General features: G+C 42.4%; 1 protein-coding gene across 3 annotated transcripts in view; it reads left to right on the plus strand.

The window, feature by feature from the left end:
- Window positions 1-14272, plus strand: part of LOC106603642 (cell adhesion molecule 1) — a 551827-nt gene extending 537555 nt beyond the window's left edge. For all 3 annotated transcript variants that reach the window (XM_014197549.3, XM_014197550.3, XM_014197551.3), the window contains 2 exons: window positions 6278-6406; window positions 8769-14272. In XM_014197549.3, coding sequence (XP_014053024.2) covers window positions 6278-6406; window positions 8769-8887 — 248 coding nt within the window. In that variant the 3' untranslated portion in view covers window positions 8888-14272. The remainder of the gene's footprint in view (window positions 1-6277; window positions 6407-8768) is intronic.
- Window positions 14273-14559: the final 287 nt, after the last annotated feature.

Below are 14559 nucleotides of genomic sequence, written 5' to 3' on the forward strand. Positions count from 1 at the left end.
GGCGTTCTGTATTACCTTAGCAACGCCCCTTACTGTGAGCCATCATAAACGCCAATCTACAGCCTGATTGTTGTTGACTGCATTCCCCGGCCCCATGTCATACGGCTGCTCCACAGAGACTGGCAGGGCAGGGGAGGGCGGGTCAAGAGAGGGGTTAGGGGTGGACGTCAAGTGGGAGCCAGATCACTTCCGAGGAGGGATGGGAGGCGACAGTCGGCTCCCCAAGCCCAGTCCATTTGTCAGTTTATGTTAATTAGTGTCAAGTACAAGTGCAGTCGGAGCGAATGACCTGAGTGGGACGTCAAACCCACCGTGGACCCAGTGCCTCCTCTCCTCCCTCCCTCCCTCATCCACCCGTCCCTCATTCAGTACAGAATTTACTGAAAAAGGACAGGTTTTATCCAGGGGAGAGGACAGAGCGAAATTCCCTGACATTTCCATAGGCCTCTGTTTATCCCCCAGCCCCGACGGACTGTGCAGCCCAAGATCCACTTTAACATCTTAATAGGAAAGTGTGTTAACGCACGTCTTTACCTCCCTCTTTGACAAGAGCGAATTAGGTGTCGAAAGGATTTCTGCTGACTTTAATTGAATCTGCCCAGCACGGAAAAGGAAATCTGAATTTAAAATAACCTATTAGGCTTATCAAGTAATGTTTGGTTGAGTTTGGCAGGTAGCACTGTGACTGTGGCGTTCTCTTCCCCTTTCCCTCCCCCACCAGTAAGTTGTTTATGAGGTGAGTTGGGTGAGGAGGAGGGGGCGTGTTCCACAACAGCATGGGCTTCTCTCACTCTTCGTTATCCTATAATAAGTTGTGGCCTGCCAGTTTAGTTTTTTGAGCTCCCACAGGAAAAGCCTTGAGCTGGGATTTAGGCTAGAGATGAGTGCGAGAGATTGCAGTGTATACCTATGAGGGATGGGCTGATGGATTCCACGCGAGTCGATTGCAAAGAGGATGGTTGTTCATTTTTCCCTCCTTTTCTCCATTCCCTCTAGCCTTCCTATCTTTCCGAGATAGCTCTTTGGAGGAGATGCACCTGTTAACATAAATAAGTCTGGAGTTAAACACCCTGAATGACAAAATGGAACCTGTGAGTCTTTTGATATACAGTATATGGGAATGTAGCTGTGATATGTAGCATAGGCAATGGTGGAAAAAGTACACTATTCTCATACTACTTGAGTAAAAGTCTAAAAGTATTTGGTTTTAAATATACTTAACTATCAAAAGTAAAGGTAGCTGCTAAAATATACTTAAGTATCAAAAGTAAAAATAAGAATAATTAAAAATTCCTTATATTAAGCAAACCAGATGGCACGATTTTTATTTACAGATAGCCAGGGTCACACTCCAACAATCAGACACAATTTAAAAACAAAGCATTTGTGTTTAGTGAGTCCGCCAGATCAGAGGCAGTAGGGATGACAGATCAGAGGCAGTAGGGATGACCAGGGATGTTGTCTTTATAAGTGTGTGAATTGTACAATTTTCTGTCCTGCTAAGTATTCAAAATGTAATGAGTACTTTTGGGTGTCAGGGAAAATGTATGGAGAAAAAAGTACATAATTTTCTTTAGGAATTTTGTGAAGTAAAAGTCGTCAAATATAAATGATTAAGTACCGATACCGCAAAACACTACTTAAGTAGTACTGTAAAGTATTTTTACTTCAGTACTTTACACCACTGACCATAGGCTATTACCAAAGGACAACTAGTTTCTCACTTTTACAAATGTATAACCCCTCAATGAATCTGAAACTTTTCCCTCTCTCACTGACATAAGGCCTTGTCAAAGCCCCCGGCTTCCTATCTATTCTCTCCCCCAAACTTTATCATTTCCTAGCGAGTGTGAGCTATTGATGAAAGATTTTGCTCCTCCTTTGCACTGTGAAGAACCAATCAAGTCCACAAACTGCCATTAACTTTTGGTTGTCATGGATCCCTACACTTGATCAATAACCTTCACATATCATTACAGATTGGAGCCTCTAAGGCAAGCGCCTTGTTCTTCAGGCCAAGCTGGTGTAAATCTTTCTTAGAAATTGCTTGGGATCCGCACTTTTTAGTCATTGCAGGCTAAATGTATTGCTCTGACTCGAGACAAGGCAGGGGCCAGATTTATTTGAACAGTGGTGCTTGCTCTGGTATATTGAAGTTGAGAACCGCCTGTATCACTTCATAAATCATGTTTAAATGCTCTACTATCTTCTGCTGTTCAGTTAAATGGCCAACCACAGTAGAGTTATGCATCCCCTTACTGTAAATTGGATAACATACTATGTGATATGCACATTGACTCTGTACCGGCACCCCCCGGTATATATTGTTATTTTACTGCTCCTCTTCTATTACTTGTTACTTTTATCTCTTATTCTTATCCATATTTTTTTAAACTGCACTGTCGGTTAGGAGCTCGTGAGTAAGCATTTCACTGTAAGGTCTACACCTGTTGTATTCACGCATGTGACTAATACAATTTGATTTGAAATGTGTTTTGTATATCGATTCTCTGAACACAGTCATTTTACCTAACAAATCAAACTCGAGCCACATTCTGGCCATTTTATATGATTCAATCAATTTGATATTTAGTTTCATTGTAGTGGAAGCTGCAATATAAAATATAAATTTAACTTGAATCACATTGTGTTTTAGAAAGATCATCATGGCCTTTATTTGTTTAATTTCATAAATGTTTTGATAATTCCCATTTTGCAGAGGGGTGTAACGGTATACGTATTTGTACCGAACCGTTCGGTACATGAACCTCGGTTCGGTCCGCACTGTGAACCCAAATTAATACATAAAAAAAGATATATTGTAACGGCTGTCTACGGAAGAAGTGGACCAAAATGCGGCGGAGTTAGGGTTCGTCATTTTTAATGTTACGAACACTATGCAATTCACAAAACAACAAAACTGACAGCCAACACAGTCCTGTCAGGTGCAACAACAGTGACAAGCACAATTACCCACACCACACAACGGAAACGTAGGCAACTTATGTGTGACTCCCAATCAACCACAACCCTCTACAGCTGTGCTTGATTGGAAGTCACACGGCCAAAATTAAATGAAACAATAAAACACTCACTCCCTTCTGCCACGTCCTGACCCAACTACACCCTCTACTGGTCAGGACGTGACAGTACCCCCCCCCCTCAAGGTGCAGACCCCGGGATGCACCTAAAAAAAAGGAAAACACAAAAAAAATCCCCAACAAAAAGGAACACCTAAACAATAAGGGAGGGAAGGGAGGGTGGCTGAGGGCAGGAGGACCACTCGGGCTGATCCTGACAGGCCGGGCACCCTGGCAGATCAGGGCAGTCCGGCCGCTCTGGCAGAACAGGGCAGTCCGGCCGCTCTGGCAGAACAGGGCAGTCCGGCCGCTCTGGCAGAACAGGGCAGTCCGGCCGCTCTGGCAGAACAGGGCAGTCCGGCCGCTCCGGCAGAACAGGGCAGTCCGGCCGCTCCGGCAGAACAGGGCAGTCCGGCCGCTCCGACGACTGTTGACTGGCGGGCCGCTCCGACGACTGTTGACTGGCGGGCAGCTCCGACGACTGTTGACTGGCGGGCAGCTCCGACGACTGTTGACTGGCGGGCAGCTCCGACGACTGTTGACTGGCGGGCAGCTCCGACGACTGTTGACTGGCGGGCAGCTCCGACGACTGTTGACTGGCGGGCAGCTCCGACGACTGTTGACTGGCGGGCAGCTCCGACTCAGGATTCACCAGGCTGGGGAGACATAACGGAGGCCTGGCTCTGGGCGCAGGCCCTGGACTCACCAGTCTGGGAAGGCCCGCTGGAGGCCTGGTTTGAGGAGGTGGCACAGGAGAGACCAGGGTGGAGAGACCCACTGGAGGACCGGTCCGTGGAGGAGACACGGGCTTGACCAGGATAGGGAGACCCACTAGAGGACTGGTCCGTGGAGGAGACACGGGCTTGACCAGGATAGGGAGATCCACTGGAGGACTGGTCCGTGGAGGAGACACGGGCTTGACCCGGATAGGGAGACCCACTGGAGTACTGGTCCGTGGAGGAGGCACGGGCTTGACCAGGATGGGAAGACATGCAGGAGGCCTGTTTCTGAGCGCAGGCACAGTCTTTACCAGACAACCAGCACGCACCTCAGGACGAGTATGGAGAGCTGCCTCAGGTGACATCATACCCACAACACGCTCATTAGGGCGAATGCCGTACTTTATGCACCACACTAGCAGCTCTCTCATCTCTCTCTCTCCTAATTTTCCCATTAACCCGGTCACAGTCTCTGTCTCATATCCCTCGCTCACCTCCAATGTCATCCCGACTGGCTCTGGTTCCGACCTCAGCTCCACCGACTGTCCCGTGTGCCCCCCCCAAAAAAATTATTTGGGCTGCCTCTCGCGCTCGTTGCGCTCTCTCTCCTCGTAGTATCGCCTCTCCGCTCTCGCCGCTTCAATCTCCCACTGCGGGAGGCGATAATCCCCAGCCTGAGTCCATGGTCCCTCTCCGTCCAGGATCTGTTCCCACGTCCATTTGTCCATAACGCAGTAGTCCTGCTGCTCCTTCCTCTTCCGCCGCTTGGTCCTTTGTTGGTGGGTAATTCTGTAACGGCTGTCTACGGAAGAAGTGGACCAAAATGCGGCGGAGTTAGGGTTCGTCATTTTTAATGTTACGAACACTATGCAATTCACAAAACAACAAAATTGACAGCCAACACAGTCCTGTCAGGTGCAACAACAGTGACAAGCACAATTACCCACACCACACAACGGAAACGTAGGCAACTTATGTGTGACTCCCAATCAACCACAACCCTCTACAGCTGTGCTTGATTGGAAGTCACACGGCCAAAATTAAATGAAACAATAAAACACTCACTCCCTTCTGCCACGTCCTGACCCAACTACACCCTCTACTGGTCAGGACGTGACATATATACAAAATTAAAACACTAGGTCTATAGGCAATGCCTATACTGCATTATAGGCCTCTTGATTAAATATTAAAAAAATAAAAAATAATTCAGTCCATTCCGTAGACTAGAGCCTGTACACATTGTAATCAAAATTAAAATCTTAATTGGAACATTTCAAACTGTCCTTTTGTGAGGCGCAGCTGGGAACTAGTTCTGTACGATGGCGAGTGGTGGGGTTGATAAACCAGAATTGGAGGATCTTCCATCATCGTTTAAATCTCCCGTTTGGGAACATTTGTCATCCCAGTAGATTACAAAGGCGATGGACAGGGAGAGTATGTTGCCACTGCTCAACGAGAATAGCCTATGCAAATGTTGACACATTTACGCCGACATCACCCCAGTATTCCTACCACCGGAGCAAGACTGAAACGCAAAAAGACAACAAAACAACTTAATCTCCCCTCTGCAGCTTATTTTGACTTGGTCAAATAAATGAAAGAGTGATGGGTATGTTTATAGCCATGGATATGCGCCTATTCTCGGTGGTCGAGAAGAATAGGGGGTTTCAGCATCTCATGAAAAGTGCTTGAGCCACGTTACGAACTTTGCCCTCTCGCACCCTTTTCAGCAAACCAGTAATACACACTCTTTATAAGCAAGCCGAAGTTGTCAATTAATTGGCCAATGTACCCTGTATTGCGCTTACTACAGATGGATGGACCTCCAGGGCTACAGAGAGCTACTTAACACTGACAGCCCATCACATTACCCCGGAGTGGCAAATGAGAAGTACCGTGCTATATTAACCCTTTATGAGAGTCACAGAAGTGTGGATATTTTTGTCTTTGTAAGAAAACATTATAGCATAGTCCTATACAATGTCTGAGCCATGTTTATATTGCACTTTATTTTAGTGTTGTTGTTGTTGTTGAGTAATCATGTGTTTTCATTTAAGAAAATACAAAGTGTTGGTATTCCTGATTGGGCTCTCATCAGGTATTATATGACTCTTGATCATATATGGAATCATGGTGTACCAACACTTTGTATTTTCTTAAATAAATACAAATGAACTACAGTGACTGTTGGCATTTAAATCTCCCTCTGTACTGAAACCAAACCGTGATCCCAATACCGCAATACGTACCGAACCGTGGGCTTGGTGAACCGTTACATCCCTACATCCAACTTGTAATATCAGCCCTTATTCTCCAACTCCAAAGGCTGGAGTAGCTGACAATATACTATAGGTGATTTATGTAATCATTATTTCTTTGGAGATCTCTTATCCACCAAAGTGGACGTGATGTCTTCCCATTGGCATGCACTGTTAGTGGATTCTGTAAAAGGTGTTTCTGTTACTGTGCTTACAGATTCCAGAGCTGGAGAGGGAGCACCGAGAGCGGTCGACCATGCGGTCATCGGCGGAGTGGTGGCTGTGGTTGTCTTTGCCATGCTCTGTCTACTCATCATTTTGGGACGGTACTTTGCAAGACACAAAGGTATGTGACGAAGCCTTTTGTTTTCTATCTAGAAGCACCTCTGTGGAATCACAAGGTTAAACATTTTAAAAGAGCACAGACACACTATCATTTTATGATTTATTTTACTCAGTGTCATACTAGTATTGTCCAGGGCAATCAGAAAACCACTTCCCTCTCCCCCCAAACTCTGTTTTAGAAATTCTACCATACCTCCTGAGCCCCATCTTATTTTCTCTCTGTTATGGCTACTGTACTTTTGAAGGGGTTTTCTTTGGAGTGCAGCCAATGGTTTGGTTTTGATTCCAAATTACTCCTTGCCCTTCTCCATTCGATCTGGGCTATCGCCTTTATTATCAGGCCCAAAACTGTTGGGATGTGAATAATCCCTGTCGGAAATGAAGTTTGAAGTGGATTGCTCATTCACACGCGTTCGTTGAACTTGACAAGGTTAATTTGGAGGCATGAGCCGAGCTGAAGCTGAATCTTGAGCATCCCTTGGTTTGGCTTGTTTCATGGAAATCAAATAGATTTTCATGTGCAAATCTTGAATGCCAACCAAGGAATGCCAACAGAGGGGTTTGCAGTGGCAAATAAAGAATTTACCTACCAGAATTAAAAACCTAGTACCTGATGTATAATTTTGAAGCTACAGTTTCCATTAGAGTTTGTGTAGACGTGCCAAAGGTATACATTTTATGAGATAATACAATATACAGTCGTGGCCAAAAGTTTTGAGAATGACACAAATATTAATTTCCACAAAGTTTGCTGCTTCAGTGTCTTTAGATATTTTTGTCAGATGTTACTATGGAATACTGAAGTATAATTACAAGCATTTCATAAGTGGCAAAGGCTTTAATTGACAGTTACATGAAGTTGATGCAAAGAGTCAATATTTGCAGTGTTGACCCTCTGCAATCTGCCCTGGCATGCTGTCAATTATCTTCTGGGCCACATCCTGACTGATGGCAGCCCATTCTTGCATAATCAATGCTTGGAGTTTGTCAGAATTTGTGGGTTTTTGTTTGTCCACCCGCCTCTTGAGGATTGACCACAAGTTCTCAGTGGGATTAAGGTCTGGGGAGTTTCCTGGCCATGGACCCAAAATATCGATGTTTTGTTCTCCGAGCCACTTAGTTATCACTTTTGCCTTATGGCAAGGTGCTCCATCATGCTGGAAAAGGCATTGTTCGTTACCAAACTGTTCCTGGATGGTTGGGAGAAGTTGCTCTCGGAGGATGTGTTGGTAGGCAAAATTGTGAGTGAGCCCACTCCCTTGGTTGAGAAGCAACCCCACACATAAATGGTCTCAGGATGCTTTACTGTTGGCATGACACAGGACTGATGGTAGCGCACACCTTGTCTTCTCCGGACAAGCTTTTTTTTCCGGATGCCCCAAACAATCGGAAAGGGGATTCATCAGAGAAAATGACTTTACCCCAGTCCTCAGCAGTACAATCCCTGTATCTTTTGCAGAATATCAGTCTGTCCCTGATGTTTTTCCTGGAGAGAAGTGGCTTCCTTGCTGCCCTTGACACCAGGCCATCCTCCAAAAGTGTTCACCTCACTGTGCGTGCAGATGCACTCACACCTGCCTGCTGCCATTCCTGAGCAAGCTCTGTACTGGTGGTACCGCGATCCCGCAGCTGAATCAACTTTAGGAGACGGTCCTGGAGCTTGCTGGACTTTCTTGGGCGCCCTGAAGCCTTCTTCACAACAATTGAACCGCTCTTCTTGAAGTTCTTGATGATCCGATAAATGGTTGATTTAGGTGCAATCTTACTGGCAGCAATATCCTTGCCTGTGAAGCCCTTTTTGTGCAAAGCAATGATGATGGCACGTGTTTCCTTGCAGGTAACCATGGTTGACAGAGGAAGAGCAATGATTCCAAGCACCACCCTCCTTTTGAAGCTTCTAGTCTGTTATTCGAACTCAATCAGCATGACAGAGTGATCTCCAGCCCTGTCCTCGTCAACACTCACACCTGTGTTAACAAAAGAATCACTGACATGTCAGCTGGTCCTTTTGTGGCAGGGCTGAAATGCAGTGGTAATGTTTTTTGGGATTCAGTTCATTTGCATTGCAAAGAGGGACTTTGCAATTAATTGCAATTCATCTGATCACTCTTCATAACATTCTGGAGTATATGCAAATTAGCATCACACAAACTGAGGCAGCAGACTTTGTGAAAATTAATATTTGTGTCATTCACAAAACTTTTGGCCACGACTGTATATTTTACAGTTAACCTGATGAGTCGATTTGGTTCAATGATTTGCTTGTTAATGTCAAGGAAACGTATGAGTAGGCATTCATGAGCTTAGGAATGAAGTGTCCATTTTGATCAATTTGTTAATTCCTTATCCTTTCCCCCCTTCAGGTACCTACTTCACACATGAAGCTAAAGGAGCCGACGATGCAGCAGATGCAGACACGGCCATTATCAACGCAGAGGGGGGCCACAACAATTCGGACGAGAAAAAGGAGTACTACATATAGAAATCACAGGGCCCCAATACTGTCCCCTGTGGGACACCATACTGTCTTTGGGTGAGGGGTGCTTGGGGTTTAAGTATGGTTGGGTAGGGTGGGTAGGATGGATTTGTTTTAGTGGTGATTGCCAGGGATTGAACAATGTATAGTCCAGTCTGTGCAGCTGAAGAGGAACAGTTTTGTGTGTATAAGGTGGAAACATAGGGAAGGGAGAGTAGGTTTTTGGTAAGGGTGGGTAGGGAGGGAAGGGGGGTTGGGTTTGCCAGATGTTGCCAGAAATCACTGTAGAGCTTCACCATTCGACACCTCCCAAAACTGCTGGTACGAATTTTGTTTAGTTCAACCATTTGCAGAAAATTCTGTGCCTTGTTCTGAATTTCTTTTCTATTCATTCTTCTTTTTTCCCCCGTCAACATACCGTTGCTCCTCACCGTCCCCTCTTTCACTCTCTTCATTATGATTGTGCTGTTGGCTTTCTTATGAGTGTTGAATTACACAGTGGCTCTGTTCATCTCTCCCACTGTGTTCGCACACACGTTCTCTTCTGCATACCAAAACCTCATAAGAACCCTATTTCCACTATACTGTGAGCAGGCCTAGTCTCAAGCCACTACCTTTCTTTTTTTCCAAACCTTTTGATAACTCCAAAACACATCCAACGCTTTACGTATCATCTTCGAAAAATGTACATGAGGAAAATATTATTACACATAAATAACATTACCCTCCTCTTTAAAACACACACACAGAAATATAATCTAAAGGAAACAGTGGAGGACAGTTGGTCTCAAACTGTCCTTGTTTTCATTTTATCTGAGCCAATTCCTATTCACTGTGGATAACTTGTATTATTTCCTCTCTCTTCAATTTGTTTTTCTTATTAGATATGCCAGCACATTTAAAACATTGGTACTATTTGGAATAAGCAAAGTAGAAGGCACATTATTTCACCCTCGCTATGCTGAACTTAAAAGCATTTTCAATTCACTAGTCCCTACCGCTTTACCTTTTATTCTCTGTACAATGATGTTTTTGTTCTGTTCCAATGAATGGAACTGCAATTCCCCTGCAGGCATTTCATGTTTTATGATGACATTTTGGGGTTTTACATCGTCTCTCTCATTCAGAAATATTTTTGACAAACAACAAAACATTTAAAAAATAATTTGTTTTTAATGGTTTCTTTGGTGGTGTATACTCACCCATTGTCTTTCAATCAAGCTGCCTCGCTTTAGCCAAGCTGTAATAAAGTTGGTAAAAAAAAAGGTAACACTGATAGGATTAATTTCAATAAGAAATGACCAGAAGACATCTCCAAACTAATAAATGAATGTTGACTATCAAAGGTGAATATCCTCATTATAATACATATATCAATCTACTGTAGGTTGTGAGGTACTAACTGCAATCAACATTTATAAAGCGATACTACCTTCATATTGTTACATGCTGAACAGTCAAATCTCACATGTACAGTAGTTGTATTTTTCCAGCCTTGTGTATAAATTAGAACTAGAGGAGTAAAAAGGGTTATAGGATTTTAAAGGAGATGGTGATACATAGGCGAAACATAGCTTCTGTATGAGCAAAGGACCTACAATCATTGTGTCTAAGCCATTTTTTCAAAGGATATGATTTCAATACAAAACATTATCTCAAAACAATTCAGACGCAACAGAACGAATAGTTCCAATAATATACAAACTATGTCCAGACAATATATTCACACCAATGTATTATACACAAATCTGTGCCAGGAAATGTTTTTTACAACCTAGTGGAATTTCATGACAGAATACTTTTGTGTTTTTTCTGATTATCGCAAGCTGTTTCCTGTTTGAGTTTTGTCACTCCATATTGTAAAACACTCATGACAGTTGAGGAGCGTATGTGTCACTCGGAATTACCACGGGAGACAGGGCCTTATTTCCCCTACTATCACACCCCAGCCTCTGGACTGTACATGGTCTTGTCATGATGCAACAATTTTCAGTTGCCCAAACAGTCAGCCAACACAACACTGCATGTATGTGAGTGTGAACCTCTAAAACAACATAATACAGTCTCCTATTTTTCTTTCTTTACAAATGACCTGCCTAAGCTTAAAGATGATACAATGTGGAAAGGGCCAGTTAGGGAGAGTTGGGGAATGCCAAAAGTACTTTTTGGGGAACTGTTACTTTTCATTTCTACATCACTACAGTAAACATTGCTGTTGAATTTAGTTCCTGTCCTGCTGAGGTTGTTGAGCTGACAATTAGGTTGAAAAGATGTTGTTGCTTACGTGTTTGATTTGATGTTTATTCCGAATATAATATCTTGAACAAGGAGCTACCACTGATTTAATACTGTATGACGACAATGCTGGTTGTTTATCAGGACAGTGGTGGCTTTCTGGCTCGTTTAAATGCTCCATTTTAGACTGTGTCACTTCATGTGAAACATTTTGGATCCCCTCTGTTGTTTCAATGGATCAAACAACAGAGAGAATGTAAACGTCTTTTAGATTGAGGTTGTGTGACTTGTATTTAACAGTGAGCATTATTTTGCTGTGGTCAAAAGTGTGGTGGCTTCCATTCAAAACTGGACCTTAAAAAGTCTGTTCTTACCAAGTGAACACATCTATTCACTCGTTCTGTAGGTGGACATTTTAATACATGTACTCACAGCTGTGTGGACTGGGTCGATGTACAGTACCAGTCAAAAGTTTGGACATACCTACTCATTCAAGGGTTTTTCTTTATTTGTACTATTTTCTACATTGTTGAATAATAGTGAAGACATCAAAACTATTAAATAACACATATTGAATCATGTAGCAACCAAAAAAGTGTTACATTTTACATTCTTCAAAGTAGCCACCCATTGCCTTGATGACAGCTTTGCACACTCTTGGCATTCTTTCAACCAGCTTCAGGAGGTAGTCACCTGGAATGCATTTCAATTAACAGGTGTGCCTTGTTAAAAGCGAATGTGTGGAATTTCTTTGCTTCTTAATGCGTTTGCGCCAATCAGTTGTGTTGTGACAAGGTAGAGGTGGTATATAGAAGATAGCCCTATTTAGTAAAAAAACATATTTTGGCAAGAACAGCTCAAATAAGCGAAGAGAAATGACAATCCATCATTACTTTAAGACATGATGGTCAGTCAATCAGAAAAATGTAAAGAACTTTGAACGTTTCTTTAAGTGCAGTCGCAAAAACCATCAAGCGCTATGATGAAACTGGCTCTCATGAGGACCGCCACAGTAAAGGAAGACCCAGAATTACATCTGCGGCAGAGGATACGTTCATTAGAGTTACCAGCCTCAGAAACTGCAGCCCAAATAAATGCTTCACAGAGTTCAAGTAACAGACACATCTCAACATCAACTCTTCAGAGGAGACTGCGTGAATCAGGCCTTCATGGTCGAATTTCTGTAAAGAAACCACCTCTAAAGGACACCAATAAGAAGAAGAGACTTGCATGGGCCAAGAAATACGAGCAATTGACATTAGACAGGTGGAAATCTGTCCTTTGGTCTGATGAGTCCAAATTTGAGATTTTTGGTTCCAACCACCGTGTCTTTGTGAGACGCAGAGTAGGCGAATAGATGATCTCTGCATGTGTGGTTCACACTGTGAAGCATGGAGGAGGAGGTGTGATAGTGTGGGGGTGCTTTGCTGGTGACACTGTCATTGATTTATTTCGAATTCACGGCACACTTAACCAGCATGGCTAGCACAGCATTCTGCAGCGATACGCCATCCGATCTGATTTGCGCTTAGTGGGACATTTGTTTTTCAACAGGACAATGACCCAAAACACACCTCCAGGCTGTGTAAGGGCTATTTGACCAAGGACAGTGATGGAGTGCTGCATTAGATGCACCCAACCTCAACGCAATTGAGATGGTTTGGGATGAGTTGGACCGTAGAGTGAAGGAAAAGCAGCCAATAAGTGCTCAGCATATGTAGGAACTCCTTCAAGACTGTTGGAAAAGCATTCCAGGTGAAGCAGGTTGAGAGAATGCCAAGAGTGTGCAAAGCTGTCAAGGCAAAGCGTGGCTACTTTGAAAAATCTAAAATATATTTTGATTTGTTTAACACTTTTTTGTTTAATACATGATTCCATATGTGTTATTTCATAGTTTTGATGTCTTCACTATTATTCTACCATGTAAAAAATAAAGAAAAACCGTTGAATGAGTAGGTGTGTCCAAACTTTTGACTGGTACTGTATATGTTTCTGCTTAACCTTTTACTGGTGTGTGTTGTGGTTTGTAATGGTGACCACTGTCAGAACCAATAGGAAACAGGAGTGTATTGGGGAAAGTGTATGCAACTCGAGCGTAGTTGACATAAAACAAATGTTAATTTGTATGATCACCTACTTATTAAAGGGAAACTCCACCCAAAAACTATATTTTGGTATTTGTTTCATTAGTCCATTGTTGATATAATCCCAAAATGTTTTGCATTTCAGCAATCAAGCTTTGAAGATATATAACTTTCAAAATATACAAAATACATAAATATAGCTGCGTTTTGAATCATATGATGCGAAATGGATCATACCGGCTCGATTTATGTATTTTGAAAGTTTTGGGGTGTAATTTTCCTTTAACCCTGGTGATATGAACAGCAAATCAAATACAATTCGATGATGGACAACAATTTGGGCGGGTGTAACAAGTCCAGAGATGTGTGGAATGAGTTTGATGTTTGAGTATAGAATGTAATTTTTGTCATTTCTGTTTCTGTGTTATCAGTTTTTTCTTCTTCATGAAATGTCCCTTTTGTTACTCAAGCTACAGTTAATTTGGTAGTCTAAGTGTTGATGATTTCTTTTTTATTTTATCAAATTACTTTTACATTTATTTGTTAATGCCCTGTCTCAGGTTCATGTGCATTGAATGGTGTGATTGCATCTCAGGTAGAATGCAAAGTCTAAAGCCCACCACACATTGATGAAGTATATATATAAAAAGTACGCCAATCATTTTAGATCAAGAGACAACTGGTGATTTGTTTTGCATTTAAGCTGTACATGTTTTATGAATTTTCTTAAATATTTGGTGCACTGTATAAGATGTTTAAGTATTTTTTTGTATAGACATAGTTCACAATGAAAGAGTACACCACCAGCTGTGGCTGTGCAACTATCAATTTAAACATGTCTCGGACGTTTAGTTTTCCTTCCAGAACGTTTGGTCGTTTATCACTTCATTGTTTTTGGTTGATTATTTTAGTTTTTCTGCTGTACTAGGGCAATGTTAATGTGTATTAATGAAGAAAAAAGATATCCACATTCCCATACACATTTTGTATTGGTTCATAAATAGACATTTTTACAAAAAATGAAGAGTTCTTGTCTTAATAAAAAAGAAAAAGATATTAATGTTCAAAGTAACTGGTGTATGTGTTGTTTTTCATTCTTCCTTTCATTCTTATCATGTATGAAGAGACCTGTATAAAGAGACATAAAATCTGGTGCTTAATGTTGGATTGATGGCCTCACACGTTTGCAGAGCCGTTACATAGTCTGTTAACCCCTTTTTGTGGTTTGAGGAGCATATTAAGAGCAAGCTCATCCTCCAAACCTATACAGTTCTGCTACAAATATCATGACATCTTCATCACACATAAACCCACATGGACATGTATAAAAACTACTCCTAATTAATAGAAATATGAAAC

This window comes from Salmo salar, chromosome 04 (assembly GCF_965601325.2).
Source record: "Salmo salar chromosome 04, fSalSal1, whole genome shotgun sequence".
NCBI classification, from domain to species: domain Eukaryota; kingdom Metazoa; phylum Chordata; class Actinopteri; order Salmoniformes; family Salmonidae; genus Salmo; species Salmo salar.